Here is a 25,250-nt window from a genome sequence, read left to right as displayed (position 1 = left end):
TCCTGTAAATATATGCAATAAATCAAAAGCCTGGTAGTAAGAAAATAAAAGAATCTGTTAATTTCATCATCTTGACACTTGACAACGGAATTTTTTCCCGTTTGAACATCATTGTCACCTCTAAAAGTATATCGCAGGGCACACTGTAAAGGGCGCTTATGTATCACTAACCGGGTCAGATGGATCGCTCAGAAAGGTGACTATTGGCTGTAAGAGTGTGTGGGCTGGAGCAGAGGGGTAAAGGTAGGCTGAAACTTCTAGGGAAGAAATGAAATAATAAAGCTTGTAGTAAATAAAACAAAATTGATGGTGGAAAGTCTCGTATGTTCTGACAAGGATTAGGAAACAATATCCGTAGGACTTAAAGACTGACTGGTGAGCTGGGGCTAATAAAGAAGGAAAAATTCTTTGTAAGAGTTCAATTAGGATCTAAATAGCCCCTGGCTATTAAGACGATTCCTGAATGTCTCTAAAACTACACCCTGCCCATTGTATGTGGCATTCACAGGTCTCAGGAGGAAGAAAAATACTTCTACAGCTACTTAGTCAATGTCCTTTTGAAAAGAAAACATTATCTTTGATAACTGGAATTCTAAAACGTTGTGCCAACGGAGGTTATCTTAAATATTTCAGGTTTAAAAAGCTTCATTTGCTACCAATGACACTAGCGGGTTGCTATCCAGGGTACTGAACGGATTTGTTTCGCCATTGACTCTAAAGCAGAATTTGAGTGAGTCATCTTGAACTTTTTCTGTGGCCCGTCTGCTTGTCTTAAGCTATGCTTCTCGACAGTGTAGCAACCTTTCCTTAGAACCAGTAAGACCTCAGATTAGCATGTTGTCTGTGGTTGCTAGTTGAGTCTGACTTTTGATCAACACAACTGCATAATTTCTTAGCTGGACCACAGCCACAGCTGTCTCAAGTTGCAAACTCCCTGCGTCTACAGGTTATATGGATATCCTAATCATAGGCAAATATGTCCTCCAGGATACAATTAGCCAGCTCAGGGAACAGATATCTGTCACTGGGGATGGTTGATGAGTCTTAGAAATAAGTTCCCTATTTTGCTTCATCGATTTTGGTTTCAGAAACCGAGTGTCTTCCATAGATTGGCCATTGGCGTATGTTGTGCTGATCCTCTGAAAGATAAATTCTGTCTTCACATACTTAAAATCTAGTATAAAAAAACAAGCACACAAAGTAGCATGGAGTGGCCCTCTGCTTGTTTCCAATTGAATTCAATGCATTCAGGATTCAGAGGAGAGAGGAATGAGCATGGGCTGCGGTAGCTAGGGGAACTTTTCATGGAGGAGGTGGTGGATCTTTTTAAAAATCTTTCATTGTAATTGGGTGTAGGCTTTCACAGCAAATCCGTTTTTCCATTCAACAATTCGTACACATTTTAAAATTAAATCGTTGTGATTTCCACAATGTAACAGCGCCTACTCTCCACTTCCTCCCTGTGCTTCCCACGTCCTCATTCTTTCCCAAGCCTTCCGAACATTGTCCTTGGTTGCATGCTGCCCACGTGCCATCAAATGGTTCATTAATCTAATGTGTGTGCTTCAGTGATGTCATTGCTCCCCTTATAAACCTGCTATTTGGTTGAAAACTGAGGCACAGAGGTGAGTGCAGTCCCAGACCCGAAGGGTGACTGAGGGCCAGAGTCGCAAACCCTACCAGTATGATATCCAATTCGTACACCAGGGACTGCTGAGGAGTTTAAGTTTTGTTCCACATTTTTCTCCCACTCTATCGAAGAGCTTCTAATGTGACCCCTTTCGGAGCAGTGGGTAGTAGCTGAGTTCCTAGAAACTGGGATCAACTGAGTGGCGGGGAGCGGGTTTCAGTCTAAAAGACTCCTCAAACACAGCATGATGTCTCTACCATTCATCACTTACCAGAGCATTTTGAAGCAGATACTTTTCAGAAAATGTTTGTGGAATGGAAGAGTCCTAGCGACAGAAGCACTTGACGGCTAGGGAAAAGGTTGGCGGTTCTTACCCCACAGCCATTCTGCAGCGGAAAGGTGAGGCAAGACACATTTGTCAAGATCATAAAAGCCTTGAGAACCCCATGAAGTACGTCTACATTGTCCTTTCTGGTAGCTGTGATTTGGAATTGACTCAGTGACAATTATTTTGTTTCTGTTTTGTTATTATACTTTGTTGGGTATCCACTTTCACATGTCCAGAGGCTGTTAGGCATGGAGAAAGTCTAGAAAGGTCTAAATATAGACCCTGCAACGATATGTAACCAAAGTAGGAAAGGCTCCTTGGACTTTGACTTTGGAGCTAATGCAGAGTGGGTGAGACCTCCCTTCATTTACTAAGGTGTACCACGTGGGTGATGTCCAAATGGGTTGTATTGGTGGGGATCATGATCTTAGTACTGAATAGGTCAATGTATTTAAGGAGATTCAATATGAGGAAAACTGAAGTATATCAATCAAGATAATATTTATATTTTCTAAGAAGTCACACAAGGACACCTGATTTCACAGATCGTTGATTGGCGTTCAGCTGCTAAGGGCAGGGTCTGCACTTCATGAGAGAAAGATGAGGCTTTCTGCTCCAATAAAGATGTACCATCTTGGAAACCCCTTGGTTCCACTCTGCTCTAGCGGGTAGCCAGGAGTCATAATTGAATTTTTTAATTTTTAAAATTTTAATAAGTAACATGGGCTCTGATGACCACATCAAACTCCAAAAAGAAACCCATTGTTGTTGAGTCAGTTCTGATTCCCAGTGAGGCTAAAAGACAAAGTAAAAAATGACCATATAGAATTCAAAATTTTCAAAATGTCAACTCCTAGAAATTCTATTTGTTTATAACTCAAAGGGAAAAATCAACTGTAAATTTAGATTGCAAATATACAAGTCTCATGATAAAGCTAGCTGAACTCCTTCCTTATCCTAAGAGAAACCTGACATGTAACCAACTTTCTGGATAGTGTGAAGGGTATTCTGAATACATATCCCTCAATTCTCCACAAATTATATTGCTATAGACAATAATGTGTGCTCCCTTCCCCCTAACTCCTGTACTGTACTCTCAACACATGTAAATACACACACACACACACACACAGCCATTTTAAAGGCCTCGTTTCTTCAGGGTCCTTTCAATTTTTGTCCATTTAAAATTTGTACATTTGGAAAGTTAAGGACAACTCATTATTATGTAATACTATCTGCTATCCTTTGAGCCCCCAATACTCCTACCTAATGTGCCCTTTTTGTTTATTTGTTTGTTATAGGCAACATGAGGGTCTTTCTTAGAGACGGCCTTATTCAGAGTGTGCATAGTTAGGCCTCTAGAGATCAGTACAAGTGCGACAAAGATGAAAAGTAATGGTTTAGAACAGTTTCAATGTTAGTTAAAATAATTTTTAATGCTTAAATTGTATGAAAACTATATCTATGTGGAATAGGTTATTTTTTAATTTTTCCAAATAAACAGGATGCCTGCCATATCTACGAATTTGTGTGTGTGCCTAGGGGATTATGGTGGTGGCAACAGTGGATTTTTAAAAAATATAATTTTCAAAAATTTAGGTCATAAAACCAGATATATTCATAAATAACGATGACTCATTAAAGCTTGGTCCTATGAGTGCATCCAAATGCTTCTTAAACAAATTATTCCTATAACTATTGCTGAGTAATTTATTACTACATTTATGTGGAGGTGATGGAGTGTTCACGTGTTGGGCTGAAACCCACAAAGTCAGCAATTTGAACCCAGTAGCCGCTCTGCTTCTATGCCTATAGGAGTTACACTCTTGGAAACTCACAGGGCCAGTGCTACCCGGTCCTATAGGGTCACTACGAGTCAGTATTGACCCAATGGTAGCGAGTATATGACAATGACTACTAGCTATTTGTCATACATTTACCCTTTCCAAATCCCTATGTGTTTTGTGTGTGTATATGTGTGTATATATAAGTAACATTAAAGGGCAAGGTTTCTTACCATTGCAGGGCAAGTTCTCATTTATGTCTAAATGTCAATCACATGTGTTTGTTTCCTGCATTGATTTTTCATAATGAAGAGACTAGGCTTCCATGAATATCAAGGCTGGTGCTCATCGGGTGCTTCATGTTTTTGAAGAAATTGAGGCTTGAGAAAGATGACAAAGATGTGGGGTGTGTTCCTGGTCCCCTGAGTAGATAGATACCCAACAAATATCTATATGGAATAATGATCATTTGTTTATCCACACACTCTACTTTGAACATCATATGAAACAGAGGTATCATTTTAAATATATGTACCAAACTTTAATTTTCATTTCACACGCAAAACTTCTGTACAAAAAGAGGCAAAGCAGGCAAAAAAAAAATTACAATGGCTTCAGCAAACAGCATAGGACCCTTTTCAAATAGCGTTATGTGTGCAACAGTTTTTATAGTTGCAGCAAGGAAGTTGATTCCAAGGTTTTGGGCTCCTTCAGGGAAACTTTCCATGTTTATCATTAACATCTAAGAAATAGTTGCTGTGTAGGATGCAAAATTCAATGAGAGAAATGTATCAAACTACTGGGGTTTCAAAATGGGCATGTTTGAGTTTTCTTTTGAAGGGAAATGGAATTGTTTTTACTTAACTATGATGCTACATCAAGTGTTCGGCTTACTTACTGTTAATAAACTGATTTCATGGTAAGACTGGAAACAAAGTTTGGTGAATATGATATTAACTAGTAGTTAATAGATAATGCCTAATGTTTGCTCCACATTGATAGATGCTGTAGCCCTAGTGGTTGCTCATTGAGCTATGATCCTCAAGGTCTGCAGTTTGAAACCATCAGCCGATCCTTGGGAGAAAAACAGGGCTTTCGACTCTCCTAAACAGTTACCGTCTTGCTGAGTCGGCACTGACTCGCTGGAAGTGCGTTTAGAATGTGTCAGTTCAAACAAAAACATTTATTTTCAATTGTTTTTATTTCGCGTTCCTACTGAGGAAGAAGTCCTAAGTTCAAAGTAGCAGTGCATCTGAACAATGTCATTTTCACCTTGTTGCTTGCCCCCAAATAAATATCTGAGCCATGAAAACCACTGTTTACCCGAAAACAATGAGACATCAAATATGAGATACATTAACACTGATATTGACACTGTCTCTAGCACTTTCCCCTAAACCACACACCGGTCTTGTGCCCATGTGCATGCTGCCCAAGTAAGTGTGATGTTCCAAGCCTTCTGATGCCTGGGGGACAGTAAGATCAAGGAATTTGTCTCCCACCGTAGCTGTGGTGCGGACCTAAGGCCCATCACCTGTCAGTGATCACAGACATTCACTTAACCTGTTCTCATAATCAGGCAACGATTCACGCAGCGGGCTTTTCAGAATCCATATGCTGGTGCCTTTTGGCTAAGAGACGAGGTATCCAGGCAAAATTGGGCGACCCATGTGTTTGGTCCCATTTGACAGAAATTCTAATGAAAAATTACAAATGTGCTCAACTATTTACTCTGCTATATATTTTTTTCTTTTAAAAAACCCCGACAGATAACCCCAAACTTTCCCCCCCTTTTCTTGACCAAGTTGAGAGGCAGCGGTGGTGCTGTCACGTGACTTGGGAGTGCCAGACCTGTGCCATGTAAGCTCTGTGAGGAATAGCAACCCCTTCCCTCCCTCGGAGCCTTCCTCTCCTCATCCAGAGAGGAGGAAAACGGGCCTGAGACCTAGAAACCTTGCCTGTCTCCATAACTGTAGTAGCGAGTTTTATCCAAGCGTCACTTGCCACTGCTGAAGAGAAGGCCATGCGGTCAACTGCATAGTTACTGAATTTGCTCACCTGGTTTCACACCATTATCTGGCCCCTGCCCCTTTTTGGAGTCTTCGGACCCCTTGCCTTGAGAGAATCCCAAAGACTGTCTCATACCTGTCTGGTCCGATGAGAGGGCTGCCTAAACAGCTACTCATTGGTCAGCTTGGCAAACTCCACGGAAGTGGGTCTACCCACACCCTTGACGGATTCATTGTAGAAGACAGACTCGGTAGCAAAGCGCTCTCCAGCCACGGGACTGCGCTTCTTTGTTTTCAAAAGAACAACCTCCACGGCCACGTCAGCAACACCACAATCTCTCCCCATTTCTTGGAAGACTCCAGTGAATGGCAGCTTGTCGGGACTGTCTGGAAAGCAAAGGGACCTGACAACTCCTTCCTTGGGATATGGCTATGATGTGATGCCCTGTCGGATGGAGACACACGCCCCACCCCTTTCTGGGATTCACTTCATTACCTTTATCTTTATTAAAGATATTCATTGGCTTGATTATCTTTAGCATAGTGGCCATTTTTCCTTTGATGAGAAACAGACAACTAATTTAGAGGAAGACTATCTAAGAAGGCTCATCCCTGTCCTGCCTCATGTATTCACAGATCACCTGGTGGGAAAGAAGGAACATGGAGTCAAGATGGAAGCATGCTGGGTTCTAGCCTGACAAGGAGGTGACCCTGTGGGACTGGATTCTCTGTGTCTCATTTTTCCATGGGAGCTAAGGCTATAGGTTTTCCAGGACCCCACCCTGCCTGCTCTGATCTACAGAAGAATAATGACTCAGTTGTTTTAATGTTATTAATCATCACAATAAAGTGGAGAACTGCTTACTAGAGACTGATCACCAAAGAAGGAAGGTGGAGTCAATTGTCTTGTTGGTTTTTAGCCTTAAAAAGGCTCTTGGAGAGTATTTTAATTCCCCCCCCAAATTTCCCCCCTTTTAATGAAGAAGATGAGACACAGAGAGCTGGAACAAATTTCCCAAATCACACTGTGACTCATTAGAAGGGCAAGGGTTAGGATCCAGATACAGGGCAGACGGAGCTTCACACATGGCAGCAGGCTGCTGGGGAGGTTTGGGAGCAGCTGGCTTTTGAATACCAGACATCCCCCCAATCTAATTTTGGAATTCCCCCTCTTCTCCATCTTCTGCTAAGTGAATAAAGTGCCCCAGCACTCCATGTCTACATGAGCGGACCACAGGGAACAGAACTAGAGTGAGCAGAGTGGGATTCCTTCGATGGTTCAGATGCTCGACTGCTGACAGAAAGCCTAGAAGTTCCCGTCCACCAAGAGGTGCCTCTGCAGACCGTCCTGGCAATCTACTTCCCAAAGCTCAGCCATGAAAGCCCTGTGGAACACAGGTTTACGCTGACACACACGAATCAATGCAAGGACAATTGCGTCTGTGGGGGTGTGAGCTGGGGCGGGGTGGGGGGGTACTTCCAGGACTCAGCAGAGAACTGGAAGGTCGGAAAAACATTTCCTGATTTCAAAGCCAGTGTTCTCCATCCTTGTCCTCAAATGCAGGGTAGGGACAGATCAATGCCTGCAATTGGGGTCCTTCCTTCTCACCCAATTCCAAGACCTTCACCCCCCAGACACTCTAACCCCTCTACTCATTCCACTTCTTTATCCCAAACGGATTAAAATACAGGTTCATTGTCCTCTTGGAAAATGAAAATCAATGCTAAAAGGGGATACATCAAGACAGAAAGACACTGATAAAATACCACACATGCCAACCCAAAACGTGCACGTGTGCTTTGCCATCTGAGGCAAGAGAAAGGGGCATGCTGAATTCAAAGCAGGTGGGTCTGCGTCTCCACACACACATTTTTCTTTTCTTGGATTCCTCGCCCTCTCTCGGAATACCAGCTATGTTTCTCAGAGCTGAGCCAAGACAGAAAACCGAATACTTGTGTTTCTATGTTGACCAGAGAGCTCACACACCTAGCCGGAAAACACTGTCACAGACTGGGAGGGGTGTGTGATTGTTACAGGTGTGGTTAAAGGAGTCCAGAGGCAAAGGTCAAAGTCTCCAAAATTTGCCTTTGGAGCAGGGAGTTTTGTTTCAAACATCGAAGTAAGGCTCGCCAGTCAATTTACGCGGTGCTGGGTTGAGTCAGTCAGGATACAAATTAAGGTCCAGATATCTCAGTGTCAAGAAGGAAATGGTTATGTAAATACACAAGTATTAACATCAATCTGTATTAAATTATGTAAACATATACATCTTCTGAGGTCAGTACATAGATCCTCTTCTCTGAGCAGCACTCTACTGGAGCATGGCACGAATCTGTTTGGAAGTTGATTCATCATTCAAGTGCTTCGTTGTGAACCTGGACAGAAAGAGTGGGAGAGAGGTCAGTGTGCACAGTGTGCTTGGGGACAACTCACTATGACTGGCCAGCCCATTGTCACCTTGGGGAACAAAATTGATATTTATAAATCCAGCTTCAGCTTGGTTCTTTAGACCAAGAGCCACACTTCAGTGCTCAGAGTAGTCTCAGGCAGAGTAAATATTTGATTCTTACTGCCAAAGGGATTTGGTACTAGGGTTATTGAACGAGGAGGTCTCTTACCTAATCAAATAATTGCACAGAGAAGATGCAAGCAATTTCATTTTCTAGCGAGGAAGCCTTCACTGGATCGAGTATAGACTATCAAACATCTAAGCTGCATCTGCAAAGTCCCAGAATTGGAAACAGGGGGTTGTGTTGGGAAAATCAACCCCTCTGAAGCGGAAAGCTGAAGCTTCTTTTACTTGGTGATAACTCTTATCCTCCTTGTCACCCCAAGGGGGAAAATACAGAGGCAAGCAAATCAAGTGCTACAGGCTTCCATACATCAGTCCTCTTTAGAAACCGCTTATGAAAAGATGAGAAAGAGGAATCAGCAGTCATGAAACCTTGACTTGCTCTAGGTTTTCATTTAAATCTTCACAAGTTATGAATCTGAGGGAGGGGCTATTGTTTCCCTTTTACATATGAGAAAACAGAAGTTCATGAAGGTTACATTTCAGCTAGCTAGCAATTTGTGACTGAGGAACAGTGTACAATTTCCACTTTGAATCTAGCATATGTCCAAACAGAACAGCATAATTTTTTCAATTTTAATAAATTATTTTATTGGGGCTCTCACAGCTCTTATAACAATCCATATATCCATTGTATCAAGCACATTTGTACATATGTTGCCATCATCATTTCGAAACATTTTCTTTCTACTTGAGTCCTTGGTATCAGCTCTTCTCCCCACCCCATCCCTCCCTCCCCAAGCCTCTCACCTTATGAACCCTTGATAATTTATAAATTATTTTTATTTTCATATTTTATACTGTCCACTGTCTCCCTTCACCTACATTTCTGCTGTTCATGCCCCTGCAAGGTGGGGGGGGCGTGTATGCCAATCATTGTCATGGGTTTCCCCTTTCCCCCCCTTCTAGCAGCATAATTTTGAAGTTCAAACATAAAGGGCAATTTGGAGGATGGTTCCAGACCGGGTAGTGCTTCCTAGGAGTTGGAAATGACTGGATGACACCTGACAACAACAATAACAACCTCAGTCTGGCTATCTTGAAAGTCTGTGTTGTTTTCATTCCATCTGAGTCCATACTGGAGACACAAGTCCACCACTGAGACAGACTCATGCCCGATGCCTGAATTACAGTAAAGTCTTGCTTGACTGAGTGAAGCTTTGGAAAATTCCAAACCTGCAGAACCTGAAGTCTTTTTTTTTTTGTGCATATCGAAAGTGAGCCTGGTGTGGATGGACAGCAAAAGAGAAAGCCTCGGCTTTCCCACAGAATCTGGAAAGCCCTTGTGTTCAGGCAACATGTGTTCTGAAGGATGATGGCACAGCACACGTCAAAACCGCATCACTCTCAATGGTGGTTTATGTATTTCATGTACATCTCAGTCAGTTTACTTATCGAATGGGGTTCAGAGATGTGTCTTCCCTATCTGAGTTGCAGTCGTCAAATGGGGCATTGTGATTGGAAAGGGCATATCAAACATAAATGCTGCAACTATGTAGAGGTATATTGAGACTCATCCATTCCACTTATTCTTATTGAATATGTAGTGCATGCACAACATTAGTTAGAACTCTAGAAATCAACAGGAATAAGATAAGGACCACAAACCTTCCTGAGAGAAATTCGGCATTGGAATGAGTTGCAAAGTCATAGTAATTCAACAATGTGTATCATAGCTACCAAATAAGAATCCCTTCCCTGAAGTGAATTACCCACACACAGCTGTGGGACACACAGAGTTTTCAGCAGGGAGCATCTGTAACAAGCCATGGCTGAGCCAATGCTCAGGTATGTGGGCAGTGTAGAGCAGGGCTCTCAAATCTGGCTGCATGTGAGCGTCACCTGGGAAGTTACAGAATGAGAAATTGACTGTGCCCCTGAGTTCCCTCCTCAGAGATTCTGATTTATTTGGTTGAAGTGGGAACCTTAGCCATCAGTGTTTTTTCAAAGCTTCCATATAATTCTCATGTGTAGAGGTGGGGACCACTGATAAAAGGGAAAGTGATAAAAGAGGTGGGGACCACTGAAAAAGAGTCCACTCATCATTGAGTCCAGGACTTACATCCAAAACCTGGGGTTGACATCATTGCCACTACTGTCTGACCCTTGGCAAGTTACTCGTCTTCTCTACAGCTCTCTCTCTCTCTTATTTCATTTGTTAAAAAGAATTGATCAAAATGATTCTGACTCCATGACATTGTGAAACAGCTTTGCTATATTGGCAATGGGTCTGCAGGGGGGCTGTCCCAATGATACGTGGCTGGGGCTCACCTGAGGGCGTTCAGCAGACCCTCCACACTGTCTGGAGCCTGTTCCTTCAAAACCTTTATGCAGCCTTTCATCTAGGAAGAGAAAGCCCATGGTTCTGTTAGTTTCTTGGTCATTCCATGCATAAAAATAACTCTTCATAATAGCATCCAGGATCATGTCACATTAAATTATAACCCAGAAATGAACAACAGAACTGTCCGTTTTCACACTGTCTTGCAACTATATTTCGTTTTGCATGGGACTAGGGGTCAAAGACCTGAGAGTCTGAGCTCACTTCCTGTCTCCGTGCTTGGGGAGCAAGAGCAGCACTCTCCTGGGAGTAGGTGCTCACTATAAAAGCTGGAAACTTCATAGCATCTCTCTCCCCAGAATGCTTGCGCTTCTGCAGCTGTTTGACTGGAAGCTCCTGGAGAGTGTTTGTGGAGCTCAATTAGAGTCCCTTGACTTTACCAGGCCTGTCCTCACTGCCCTCACCAGGTGGTAGTAACTGCCACCTTTGGGTGCTCTCCACTTAAATACTTGCCCCAAACCCATGTTGTCTGCCAACCTACTCAGCTTTCAGCCAACCCAAAGGGCATCTGCTAATTTGCTGCAATTCAGTATTATATTTTGTTCATCTGCCAATAGCATTCCCCACAGTATTCTGGCATGTATCACAGTTCCTTGACGATCTTCATGCTCAAATTTCTTCTGTCTCCCTCAGTAGATTCTCAACCCCAAGAGGTACACAGCCTGGGTCCTAATCGTCTCTGACAGGTGGTGAAGGAGGCACCAGACCTGGGTTTCACCCAGACTCTTTGATTTAGTATCCTCAAGAACATAGCACCTTTGTGTTTTTGGAATCTCATTCATTTATAATTTAGGAAGTGCATACAAACTAAATTTATATAGATGGCATTCTACGTGCAGTATGCATATTGTGTATGGATTGTTTTGACAGAGCAAGGAATCTTGCTGCAAAACTGAGAATCACTCATTTTAAACTCAGATGGCCACATACTGTATTGGATTTGGTTATGCTAAGGGTATCTTTCACCCTGACACTGAAAAATAGTCTCTGGGGGTCGACTTGTGGGATATCCAAGTTGTTTTGTTTTGTTTTCCTAAAAGGATGATAAATCCTGATAGCAACCAAGAGCACGGGGTTAGAATCCATTGGGGCGCACATAGAAGCTTATCATGAAAGAATGGTATAGTCAGTTACAGATGTTGGCCCTTGGGAACAGGCATAGAAAGGCTGCAGCAGGCCAGGTGTGAGTGCCCCAGACACGTTTGATTCCAGGGATGGGATAAGGCCCAGGGTGAAGAGATTTTGTCCTCCTCTCAAATGAGCCCATGGTCCAGTGACAGAAAGTAGACAAATAATTCATTAGTTGAGTGTGATGAATCATTATATAAATAAACCCAATGAACATGCTATCAGGAAAAATTCAACCCTGGAAAAGGACATCATGCTTGATAAAGTAGGTCAGTAACAAATAAAAAACGAAAACCCAGGAATACTCTCCAAGAGACAGACAGACACAGCAGGTGCCACAATGTGCTCAAACAGAACCACAACTTTGAGCAGAACACAGCACCGTGAGATGTCTCCTATTGTTTGCACAGACGAGTTGCTGTGAGTTGGAACCAGCCCAAAGGTGCTTAACAACAGCAACAAGCAGGGGAGCAGGGATGTAGGAGAGGAAGGAGAGGGCACTGAGTCCATTCTGGGCATTTCTGGTTCCATATCAGGATGATGGCAGCACTGGCTACACAGCGGGGGAACACCAGGGATGTAGACAGGGCCAGATCAAGTGCAAGTTCGATATCATGTTAGGGACTTTGGAGTCTATACCTATAGGGAATGGGGACATAGCAAGGGATGAGCAGGAAGCAAGACAGTAATTGGGAGACCAGCTAAGAGGTACAGGGATAGTTAGGAAGGTATAAAGTATAAAAAAAGCAGTGGGCCTAAAGAAAGAGGGATGGTCAGATTAATCTGAGGCATGACCTAGAATCTGATGACTGGCAGGGGATGGGGATTGACAGATAGGGAGGGAGGGAGGGTGATGGGTAGGTAGCCTTCGAGCTGTGTTGGATAACGGTGCCATATCAGGCAACCCTACAGGATTGGGTTGTGTGGACAGGTGAGCCTTGGGCTTGAGGCATGCCATGCTGCAGATGTTCAGAACACGTGAGCTCAAGAGTTTGGGTGGGGTCTGAACAGGTGCACGAATTAAAGAATGAGTACTTATGAGTGCATCTCATGAGACTCTAAGGAAAGTAGCTAAAAACATCTTCCCTCGGCCTGCCTTTCCTGGCACACAGATTGCCATCGATTCTCTCATTGGCACCTGCCCCATGGGCATCAGTGACTGTGCCCTCATAACTCTTTTACTCTGGGGGATTCTTCCTTTCATCTGCTCCTTTGGGAAAATCCTACATGTTCTTTGAGGATCACCTCAAACATGACCCTCTGGTCCCTACCTACCTCTGTCTCTAAGGTAGAAAAGGTATCCCCCTCATTTGGGTCATAAGAGCTCAGCATGCATTTGTTTTACACTCTGAAGCATAAACCCCAAACCAAACTGCCCTGCCATGACGGCTATCCTAACTCACAGTAACCCTACCGGACAGAGTAGATGGCCCTTTGGGTTCCCAAGGCAGAGCATCTGGTGGATTTGAACTGCTGATCTCGTGCTCAGGAGTCCAACTCATAACCCACTGTGCTACCAGGGCTTCTTTTGTCAGGGCATGTGCAGTTTTATTTAAGGATCTGACAAAGACATACCTATTTATTCACAGTTGATGCTGATACTGTAAAGATCGATAAACCCAGTGTTTGTAGCTTCTGGTCTAGAAATAGACTATAACCTGGGAGAGGACCATCTATTTCATTAAGGAAAATGGTCCATCTTAAGTAGGATTGTGTTTTTCATACCAGAAACTTTCTTAGAGACAGACACAGTCTTCGGTGTGAACGAACTTTTTCTTCATGAGACTTGTATGGACAAGGGGACTGCATCAAGATTATTTGTTTAGAGCTCACATTGTACATTGATTGTGAACTCAACGGTAAATGACATGCAAAGCCAAGGGTTTTAAAGATTTAAAGGGACAAAGGACGTAAGTGTATCAGTGCCCTTCTAATGGTTAACTTTGTGACACGTGTCTAAAAATAGCTACGATAAGTTAGAATGTCCTGTGATTAAACCATGGCCAAAGAAAGCCCTTTGCTCTCAGGCTGATTCCAAGGCAGAGTGGCTGGCTCTCTGGGACAGAGCAGAACTGCCTTGGAGAGTTGGAAATCTTTAAGGAAGTGGGAGACTACCATATCTTTCACCCAGAGTGGATGGTGGGTTTGATGGTTATGTGCTACTAAAATTAACGCAATGTTTATAGTTACTCAGAATCATCTGTAAACAATTTATCGTAAAAAAAATTGAAAACCTCACAAAGAATTTGGTAAATACATTTAATAAAAATGTCCATGATATCTGAATGGATTTCAAATAGTTTTGGGGAAAGTAGAATTAAAATATCATCCAATTTTTTGAACATCCCTTGTATTGGAATTTGAATTAAATGTACTTTGAAATGGAATATATGGCATGTCCCAAATTTGTTAAGTACATACCATCAAGAGCCATACCTACCTACCCAAGAAGAAGAGATGTATGTTGGCTTAGTAGTAGTAGCCATCTCTTAGTGGTGGGGTTATGAGAGATACATTTAGTTTTTTATATTTTTCAAAATTTCAGTAGCAACCACTTATTCTCTTGTTAAATAGAAAATAGTTACATTAAATGTGTTGTAAGTGGTGATTGTTGAGCAATATGATGGGAATATTTAATATTACTGAACTACACATGCAAAGATTATTGAAATAGCTGATGTTTTGCTGCCTAACTATATGTAATACAATTAAAAAATACAATAAAATAAACAACAAAATGAAAAGAAAGCACAAGGACTCTCTGAAAAGTCATGCCCAGCTATACTAAGGACCCACAAGTCCAAGTGCATTGTCTTAAGCTGCATTTCCCCCGGTACTTCAGTCCCTGGCATTCTTTAGAATCCAGGGCACACTGGGCATTTAGACTTGCTGCACAGTACAAGGACATCACAGATGCTATTCTGTGCAGGTGAATGAAATAGATTGTGCCACCCAAACCTAACCATGTCAGAATAAATTAGTTTTTTGGTTGTTTGTTTTTTTTAAAAAAGGTCTAGTCAACACTTAAAAGGTTTTGAATTAATCTACTGGATACCCTATGGCATTTACTGCTGTAGGCAAATTCTGGGTTAAGGGAATGTATGCTTTATCCCACAATCAACAAGAAAGCATTAAAGTCACACATTTTCTGATTCTATTCGGTCATTCATTCACTCAGCAAAATCTCTGCGGAACACCTACTGAGTGCTGCGAACTATGTGCCAGAGACTGTGGTAGGCAGAAGAGCAAATGTTCAGTTTATGAATAGTGATCTCTGCCCTCATACAAAGAACCAAACGTCTGTTAGCAAGTCAGAGAATACAAACTGGTACGTGCTTTGGAGGCCAGAGAAAGAAAGGTCTGCCCCATGCAGGGCAGAGGATTTCTCCCGAGATAAAGTGACATTTGAGGGGCATCTTCGGAACATCACGTCTCAGCAAACAGGAAGGACAGACTGGGGAAGGGGAAGGGCCCAAACCTAAGTAAATACATACTCAAGACAAGCCATGAAATCTGGGTGGAGCAGAAGGTAGGAAGGGGTGGTCCGTGAACCTGGCACCTGACCTAGGAGTCGTCTAACACAACATATCCCGACTCTTTTCACAATAGGGAAGGTGTTACGGGCGTGTGCCAGCAGACTGGGTCCACGGCCAACCCAAAGGGGTAGCTTAACGTGTCTGTGCATGCGCTCAGCTTCCTCCAGGGCGCAGGAGTCAGCACCTTGGTACCCCTGCTGCCCCTTGGGGGGTGAGCTGTTCTACTGGTAAGCACAGAGAAGCCTGGCTTCCTTGGCATGAAGAGGACTGGCATGAAGGGGGCGGGTATTCTGGAAAGATCCCTCTCACTGGAGGCAGGGTGTGTGGTAGAGTAGAGAGCTGTGAGGAGCAATGTCTGTGACGCCACTCCCGGTTCTTATTTGGAAAGCCCACTTCATTGCTATTCTTACATCGATCTTGGATGTCTTGCAGAAAGCTCCCACGGGGTGGACGTGGTCGTAGAGGATGATGACCCCCACCATCACCCTCATGCAGAACATCAGTGTTTCCTCACTTGTAAACCTACTCCTGTATTCCCTGGAAGAGAGAGGAGACGGCAGCAGCATTACTTCCTTGGTGGAGCACGCTCGCCTTCGCGTCCCACATGCTACCTCGGACTCCTCTAAGCTTCTCTTGAGAACAATCCCTTGCAACCCACTTCAAAAACGGAGTTCATATGCTCTTACAGAAACCCACAATGATCATTCTCGTGACTCGATCCAGCCAGCAATTCGGTGCAAAAAGAAGGCAAATTGAAAAGCAGTAAATTTTCTTCTCTTCTGCCCTTCAGCAGGTCAGCTGATCATCTACCACTTAGCCCTTTGCCCATCAATCTAGAATATATTATAAGAGGTACCTCAGTCCATGGTTATAGAGAAAAATGGCTTTACTATGGAGGACAAAAATCACGCTCATTTTTACAGAGCAGTTATCATGTCAGCAGCCATGTAAATCCCTTTAAGACAGACTGCAGCTGACTCTGGAGTGACCACACTACCTAAAGAAAGGATAGATCCATTCACTGAGCTGAGAGTATCTGTGGAGCTTGAATTGTGTTCACTTACCTCCACAGGATCGCTGATGATTAAGATAATGCAGGCCAATTCTAAAGGCTTTCTTAGCATGTATTTCATTGGGAATTGGCTTTACACTGAAGATGATTACTATTGCCGCCTTAGAATAAATCTTAACTTGGTTATAAGTGAAATACTTCAAATCAATGCCATCTTACAATTGAACAGAACATCAGCTATTATAAATCTACTGCTGCCTTCTGGGGCCCTCCCAAAGGAGGCACACTAGGTAGTACTATAGGCTTGTTGCTGAAACAGGAACTGGGCCCAACAAGATCAGACCACTTGTCCAGAGGCAAATGAAGAGCCATTGATCTAGGTGGAACTCAGGCATTCCACTACAGCCAACTTCTTTACCATGCTGCCCCATCCTCAATATAGCAAACGTTTATCTATCTATCTATCTATCTATCTATCTATCTATCTATCTATCTATCTATCATCTATTTATTTTTAACCTAAGGGCTGATTTAGACACAAATAAATCCATGGCCATCCAGTTGATTTTGACTCAGTGATTCTGCAGGTAGGATACAGTTGCCCCATAGGGTTTCAAAGGCTGCAATCTTTATGGACGCAGACTGCCACATCATTCTCCCCCTATGTAGCTATTGGTTCAAACCACCGACCCTTTGGTTCTTATCTTAAACACAGCACCACCTGGGTTCCTCTTAGGTACAAATAAACTATTAAGAAAACAGAGAACAAAATAGATGTTTCCATTTTTATTCTTGAAGCAGACTTCCCACTTGTATACTTGCTTCTAAAACTCCTCCCAAGCCTCCTTTTGGGTGGTTGTCTAATAATACTCAACCCTCCACTTTTCCTTACATATTCTCAACAGCATCTTTCATTTGAATCTTGGTTCTGACAGCTAATTACCTATGCAACATCTGGGAAGTCAATCACCCAATTTGGGCTCCAGTTTCTTTAACTGTAGAGTGGGGATACATACACCTATCAGAGTTCTTATGAGATTAAATAATATACCGTATATACTCGCGTACAAGGTAACCTGAATATTAGCTGAGGCACCTAATTTTACCACAAAAACTGCATAAAAATGTGCTGAATGCCATGATGCTCACCTTCCCGACACAATCGCTGAAGACAAAGCGAGTACATAAGCAAATGTGGTGAAGAAAGCTGATGGAGCCCGGCTATCAAAATATATAGTGTCTAGGGTCATAAAGACCTGAAGGTAAATAAGCAGCCATCTAGCTCAGAAGCAACAAAGCCCACATGGAAGAAGCATACCAGCCTGTGTGATCATGAGGTGTCGAGAGGATCAGGTATCAGGCATCAAAGAACAAAAAAATCATATCATTGTGAATGAGGGGGAATGCAGAGTAGAGACCAAAAGCCCATCTGTAAGCAACTGCACATCCCCTTAGAGAAGGGTCAGGGGCCGGAGACAAGTCAGGGTGTAGTATAGCAACTTTGAGCAAGTCAAAGTGTAGTATAGCAACGATGAAACATACAACTTTCCTGTAGTTCTTTAATGCTTCCTGCCCCCACTATCATGATTCCAATTCTACCTTACAAATCCAGCTAGACCAGAGGATGTACATTGGTACTGATAGGAACTGGAAACACAGGGAATCTAGGACAGATGAACCCCTCGGGACCAATAATGGGAGCACAGATACCAGGAGGGTAAGGGGAAGGTTGGGGAGAAAGGGTGAACTGATCACAAGGATCTTCATATAACCTCCTCTCTGGGGGGAAGACAACAGAAAAGTGGGTGACAGAAAACATTGGACAGTGTAAGACATGAAAAAATAATAATTTATAAATTATCAAAGGCTCATGAGGGCGGGAGGGTGGGGAACGGAGGGTAAAAAATGAGGAGCTGATACCAAGAAAGAGAATAGTTTGAGATTGATGATGGCAACAAATGTACAAATGTGCTTGACACAATGGATGGATGTATGGATTGTGATTAGAGTTGTACGAGTCCCCAATAAAAAATGTTTTTTAATGTGCTGAAAAATTTGGCTTATACACGAATATGTACGGTAAGTGTAAACGCTGATGTGCTCATCTGAATGGCAGCCGTTATCATGATCATCACCACCATCATCAACACTATTAACTCACAGACTTCCATCATCATCATCATCATCATCATCATCATCATCAACAGTATTAACTGAAGTTCCTCAGGAGATAATAGGCCCTAGCAGGCTGGGCTCATGGCAACGAGTGTCACCTTTGGTTTAACTTACGGCGTTTCCAGCATGACTTTACAGACACTTGTCATGGTACTGAGGCAGTCTGTGGTATTCTCGATTGGCAGGGTTTTGTTCTACGGGGGAGAGACAGACATAGGTTAGCACTGCCTGGGAATGTGATGTGCAGTGACGAAGAAAGCAAACCCCCCTGAAGCTCCGTCTCACTCACTTCTGAGACAAAATGCATTGTGGCATTGCTAAGGGTTTTCAGCATCGGCGTGGCTTCTGCATAGAAGAGGGACATTCGGTTGGCCATCTCGTTATTGACCTCATTCTCAATGTCTAGCTGATGAAGAAGAAGAGGAGAAGATGCAATTTGTAAAGAGAAGATACACCATCCCCAAAGAATGCCCTCTCAAAATGCGATCCCAGACAAGCCTGCAATCTTTTTTCCTGGCACGTCTCTGGGGACAGAGACCCAATGGTCACCGAGAGGCATGAGACGGCCTGGGAAGCCTGGGGCTCACATGCATGTTGTTGATCCTGTTGCGACTTATTGTCCTCCTGTAGTAGCTGAAGTCATTCTGAATGGCGGGGTTCCGCATCTGAAACCCAGAAGAGAGACAAGGGAGTCACTTCTTGGCGTCAGACAGAGAGAGGAATTGACCCTGGGAACCTGGGCATTCGATTTTGTCAATATACCAGGATTCGAGACACCAGGAAGCAAAACAACCTTGGGGTTTTCTTTTTGAAAAAAGAAATCGGGCTTTGTAGCTTCACTGTTTTAAAATATGTCTGTGCTCTGTGTTTAGAGATGATTAGGCATTGGTAAAAAGGATAGTTGCTCTCAATGGACAGCAGATATTTGGTTTTCTTGTAATGCATTTGGCAGATTTTGAATTTCCACTTGCAGACTGATATCTTAAAATAATTTTTTATCCTCCATGGCATGCAAATTTTCTTCCCATTATAGAGCCCTCAGGGCAGGAGGCTGAGTCTCGTATTTCTGTACCTCCCCAACTCAAACCTTGAGCATAGTATTACACACATAAAAGTTTGCTATTAAATATCCAAGGAAGTTTGGGCCTAACCTTCAGCTCATCGAATCGAAGAGTAAAATGTAAAATTTCTGCAAACTCCTTTGCTAGGGCCTGCTCTCGCTCCAAGTGTTGAGTTGGCGTATAGGGTGGACAGGTCAGTGATTCTAATAAACTCTGAAGAGCTTTTTCTGAAAGTCAAAGAGATAAATATAAATGCAAGGTGTTACACAGGGGTAATTCAAGCAGCACAATTCTTAACCACAGTTGACAATCTGAATGAGAGAAATTGCTTGGGTCTTGCTGCACCATGTCTTGCCTCATCACTTTGGGAGATAGTTTGTGTATGGATCAGGATGGAGTCCCATACTGCTCAGCAGGCTGCGTCCATTGTAGAAACCTCCCACAGTCACAGAGATCTTTGAATCTCCCTCTAAGAGCCTCGCACATTTAGTAGCCTTAATTCTAAACACTCCCAGAAAACCACAAATATGTGTTCTTGGGTCATATGCATGAGCTATCCATCCATATCACAGAATGAGATAAGGCAGCGGTCCTAAACACATGGCTCGGATGATGTGCTTTGCGAGAAAGGCTTTTGACTCCATAGCAACGGCTCTCGGCATCTACACTAAAGAGTACCCTACGATTGTTTTTCTATACACCCATTGCCACATCTTCCCCCATGACTGTCCTTGTCGCTCTACTTCCCTTTGTCTTGTTTCTAAGCCTTCCTTCAGGTTTTTCTTCAATGTGTTTCTAATAGCACCACGTCATGTAGCTAAGCCGCTCTATCAAAGGTTAAATAAATCTGACCCACAAGTTAAATCTGGCTCACTTCTTGTTTTCGTAAATAAAGTCTTTTTAGAATACATACACACTCATTCAATTCTGTATTGCCTATGGCTGCTTTTGAACTGTAACAACAGAGTGTAATAGTTGTGACAAAGACTGTGGCTCACAACTTCTAAAATGTTTACTAGCTTGTAATGTTCAGAAAAAGTGGCTAACCTTTGCTCAATGTCATCCTTAAATGCCCCCTACAGGGTCTTCATCGGCGACAGCTGTCATCTGGGTTTACCATTGCCTCGGGAGCTCACTGTTGTCTAGGGCAACCTGTTCTTGTTCTCCCTCAGCAAGCTCTGATTCTGAGGGGTCTTTGCCTCTCTGTTGAACTGACACTTGATTCCTGAGTCTTTCAATGCACAAGGTGAGATTACACTTTGGGAAACTAGAGAAGGCGGTCCCGCTTCCACCTGAGAACCACCAGACGCCCTCTCGGTCAGCTGCCCTAGTTCATTCTTCCCTCGGACTTCGTTTGGAGTCATCTCAATGTCAGGCTGCTTATTCCCTCAAAGCATTTCGAGTCGTCCATTATTTTTTCTCTTAAAATGTCAACTAATTTTATGGCAAAAATGGAATAAAACCCAATTCTTCTTTTACTTGGTCGGGATACACTGTATTCCCGATTGTAGCCTGAGAGAGTTTTATTATTGTGGAAAGTAGTGGCAGCATATTGCTTGTCACACTGAGCCTCTTATCAACCAGAGTTTGCTTTATTTTTGGTTCTGAAAAACTATGCTGTATGTGTACATTGTTTGTTTTTTAACCTGGATGGTAGAGCTTCATCTTTGTTTTCCTTGTATTTCACTACACTGAACTCATCAGATGACTCCAGTCATCCACGTTCTTTGTAAGTGTAGCAGGTAATCTGTCTCCTTCACCGTCTCTGTCATGCAGAGCTCTGCCTGGTCTGCCAAAACTGTGTTCAGAGTTGGGAATAGCTGAGAACACCGTCAAAGGGATAGCAATGTGTAGAGATACTCAAAGGGGTACAATAACATCAGGACAGGAACTTTGTGGTAGATTGAAAGAACTAAAAATGGCAGGAGTTGTCACCATGAATGGCCTCTCATCACATACCATTGATGGATGTGGGACATTTTCTGAGATCCTTCTGCTACCTTCTCAAATGCCAACAGAAAAGTTCACGCGTGGAACCTGGACACCATAAACACATACTCACCTAGTCTTATGGAAAACTCATAAAATCTCTTTAGTCTTACAACCAGAGGGCAGACTGCATTCCAAGCTTTTTCTTGAAGTTGGATGTCGTTGGGGTTTTGGATTGCCTACAAAAATATGAGAGAATTGTGTGCTTAAAAGAAGCAATACCTCCCACATCAAATTCCTTCCACTTGAGAAATTATTTTAGCAAAAAAATCATAACAATACAATCCCTGCTGTAGTCTGTTTATGCTTACTACTTAAGTCGACTTAAGTTCATGGGACTGCCCACACCCCCCATGGGGCTCATATACAATGGAGATTTTAATGGGACATAGGTGCACATGGCTTTACATTAGTTCTCAGCCTCTTGAATATGTTTCTGTTCTCTTGGATGCAAAAAGGGCAGCGTTTAAATTGGAGGCAACACACCCCTCGTCCATGACTGAGGAAAGCTTCTGAAGTGAAGCTAGTGCTCATCATGAATTATATATTTGACAGATTTTCGTTTCTCTGTTGTATGTTTTATATGCTCGTCTACAACGTTGCCTAAATGAGCTGCATTAGCTGATGACCTCGAACTAGAGAAACTACCTCTTAGGAGGCTGCTGCTTCATCGGAAATACTCTTCTGTCTGAGATTCATCAGCATGGGGACTACTGTGGTTAGTGGCACCCTGTGCGGGTGGCACCCTGTGCGGAACGACAGTGACGGGTGACGCATTTGCCCAAGTGCTCACATGTACGTCTGTGTGTTGATAATTCCAAAAGCGAAGTATTTTGAATAAAGGGAGTGGGAAATCTCTTGCCTTTATGGCAGAATAACGTTTCAAAAGTCCAGTGGGCAGTTTCACGACTATTAATATTTTTCGGTTATTGATTTGCTTTTTATTTACTTATTTATTTTGATCTCATAAGACATTATAAGATGACAGCCGTGTAGGCTCCTTAAAAGTGAGGTCGTGTATGGGTGTTGTGGGTGACACTCGTAGAAGCTGCCAAAAGTATTACAAAATCTTGGAAAGTACATGTAGACGCAGACCTCACAACTCATGTTTCAAGCGCTGCTCACAGACTTTCTATGTAGGTGTTTCTTCAATGAAGTAATATGGTGACGATTTATTGTTGCAATGTGAGTTCTGCAGTATCGAATGGATGCAAACTACATTTGAAGAGGCAGATGGCTAATGTGTTACATAGTCCACAACACTGCATGTGCAGATAAATGTACTAGAATAGAAGGAGCCATTCATACATTTTTTTAAGGACACATTACCCTCCTTGTTCTTCCTAGTACTCTAGGAAATACTAGGGCTATTACTTAATCTTGCTGTGTGTGTGTGCTTGTGTGGCTTTCCTTTCTCCGCCTGGGGTGCTGTCAGCTCAGTATTATCATTGGCATACGTCTCGGATCTCTGGCCCCGCTCCCTTGTAAGCCTGCAGGTCTGCGAGGATGCTCTCAGAATCCTGGAGGATGGCGCTGATCTGGTTCCATATTTCTCTCTCTCCTTCGGTGGGCTGGGCATCTAAGCAGCAGGGAAACCAAGATACACCAAAAGCTTGTGTTTACAAACAGCTTGGAAAAGCATTCGCACTCAGGACTCTGCTGGGCAATCCTGTCTCCTTCCCCTCTAGGAGTTTGGTATTTATTTACATTTTAATATAACAGACTGCTGCCAATCAAAAACCAACAACATTTCTGCCTGTTGCTTAATTCAAAACATGTACCATTTTTTTTTCTGCACACCATAAGCTGAGCACCTTAGAATCATTGTAGGTACTCACATGCTGATTTGTGAGATCAAAGAAATAAACTTTGTCTTTTGAGGTCTGATTTTCATGGGCGATGAGCACTGTTGGGCAAGCACTCAACTGCTAATGGCAAGATTTACCAACTGCCAACGAGTCCACTTTGATACATCATGACCTCAGGGCAGAGCAGAAATGCCCCTGAGGTTTCTAAGGCTGTAAGTCTTTACAAGAGAACAAAGCTTCCTTTTCCCCCCACAGAGCGGCTGGTGGTTTCAAACTGCTGAGCCTTGTGCTTAGCAGATCAGCACATAACAAACTGACCAGCCACGCCTCAGGACAAAGATGAGCTGTTCCCATAGAGATTTATCCAGCCTTGGAAACAGTATTTAGGGTTGCTATGAGTTCCTGACTACTGTTCTTGAGCTCTTGACTCGATGGCAATGGTTTCAATTTTCTGGTCTTTTTAATAGAAGAAGCTGATGAGTATTTCTAAAGCGATGGATAATGTGTGCATCTGAGCACAGTTCAGAAAAGACCCAAGCCAAACCAAACTCGCTGCCAATACTGACTCACAGCGACGGCTTGTGGGTTTTCCGAGACTGTAAGTATTTGTGGGAGTAGAAAGCCCAGTCTTCCTCCCTTGGAGCTGCTGGTGGTTTCGAACCCCTGACTGTGGGGATCACAGCCCCACACGTAACCATCCCCTCATGTTTACATATTAAGAAAAGTATTTTTCTAGAATACACTGATCAGGTGAAGACATGGAGGCTTCTCATTGAATATGCACTCTAGCTCCAGAGCTTCGGCAAAGAAGGTTCCGGAAGGCTGTGCTTATTTTTGGCTTCGACTGGGACTGCTGCACACAAAAATAAGTGACGATTCAAGCTCACGAAAATTAAGAAAATGTTCTCATTGGCACAGAGGGCCAAGAGAAAACATTCTTCAGCTAACCACAGAATCATCACTGGACTGCATTCCTGTAGTTGCCTTGTTGAGCAGCTATGCATGGGCGCGAGAGGGAAGAGGGGGAGGGAGTGGTGGGAAAGAATGCATTTTATTTCTCTTGCAATGGCTGCAGAATAACGAGGCTCGTAAGGTGTTAGTTGTTGGATCTGAAACAGAGCCCTGGCGATGGAGAAAGGAGACAGACACACTTCATAAAATGCCATTTTCCAAAAGCCCAATCCAAAGGCACTGGATCCTCTTAGTACACCTCACTGCACATGCGAAGAGAGCCATGCCCAGTCTATCCTCTCCGGGTCAAAACTCAGGTTGGACTAATCTTGGTGGAAGTGCAAATGGGTAATAATTCCTTAGGGCTGCCCTGGGATTACTTGGACATCATGCACAATATAGGTCTGAACTGAATGAAGCAAGGGCCACGGAACCTGCAAACGCCAAACACAAGCCTCCTTCAGGACAGTTGCCGGAGTCAGAAGTGGGTCAAGTGTGGCTGTTACCTACACAGTCACCATCTGCTGGAGTCACCGTCACCCAAGCCACACCCTCCACCGGTGAGGCCCATGGGCTTCGTGGGACCACTGAACTTAGACTGAACCCTATGAGATTGGTAGTGATATCTGGGAAATGAAGGGTGGGCCTCACTCATTTGAAAATAAACATCACAAGCCCCATTAGGTCATCCAGAAACTTTGGAAACGATGGCTTCTAGGAGTGAGACAAGTTGCAACCAGGGTCTCCAGGTGGAGCGCCCCTCAGTTCTCATGTCTGCCTGGTAACTGAAAGATTAGAGCCTTAAGCCCACCCAGAGTGCCTAAGAAAAGGCTCTGGCAATCGAGGTCAGAAACTCTAGTCATGGGGCCAGCCCCAATCCCAACTACTAAGTGGACACCTGCCCCTCCCCCCAGAAGAATTTATT

At 43.2% G+C, this 25,250-nt stretch overlaps 1 protein-coding gene across 2 annotated transcripts in view; it reads right to left on the bottom strand.

Moving 5' to 3' along the window:
- Positions 1–4,258: 4,258 nt before the first annotated feature.
- CYRIA (CYFIP related Rac1 interactor A) overlaps positions 4,259–25,250 on the bottom strand; it is a 103,101-nt gene continuing 82,109 nt past the window's right edge. For both annotated transcript variants that reach the window (XM_045286864.1, XM_004696047.2), the window contains exons 4-12: positions 23,024–23,145; positions 21,640–21,745; positions 19,668–19,804; positions 19,104–19,181; positions 18,806–18,922; positions 18,631–18,710; positions 15,740–15,866; positions 10,596–10,666; positions 4,259–8,127 (exon numbers count right to left, since the gene is read on the bottom strand). In XM_045286864.1, the coding sequence (XP_045142799.1) occupies positions 8,064–8,127; positions 10,596–10,666; positions 15,740–15,866; positions 18,631–18,710; positions 18,806–18,922; positions 19,104–19,181; positions 19,668–19,804; positions 21,640–21,745; positions 23,024–23,145 (902 nt within the window). In that variant the 3' untranslated portion in view covers positions 4,259–8,063. The remainder of the gene's footprint in view (positions 8,128–10,595; positions 10,667–15,739; positions 15,867–18,630; positions 18,711–18,805; positions 18,923–19,103; positions 19,182–19,667; positions 19,805–21,639; positions 21,746–23,023; positions 23,146–25,250) is intronic.

The sequence above is a fragment of the Echinops telfairi genome, unplaced genomic scaffold, assembly GCF_000313985.2.
Source record: "Echinops telfairi isolate 266 unplaced genomic scaffold, ASM31398v2 ScPeMD7_9;HRSCAF=40, whole genome shotgun sequence".
In the NCBI taxonomy this organism is placed as follows: Eukaryota; Metazoa; Chordata; class Mammalia; order Afrosoricida; family Tenrecidae; genus Echinops; species Echinops telfairi.
Note: the sequence above shows the minus strand (reverse complement) of the source record. Positions and strands in the feature narration are given on the sequence as shown.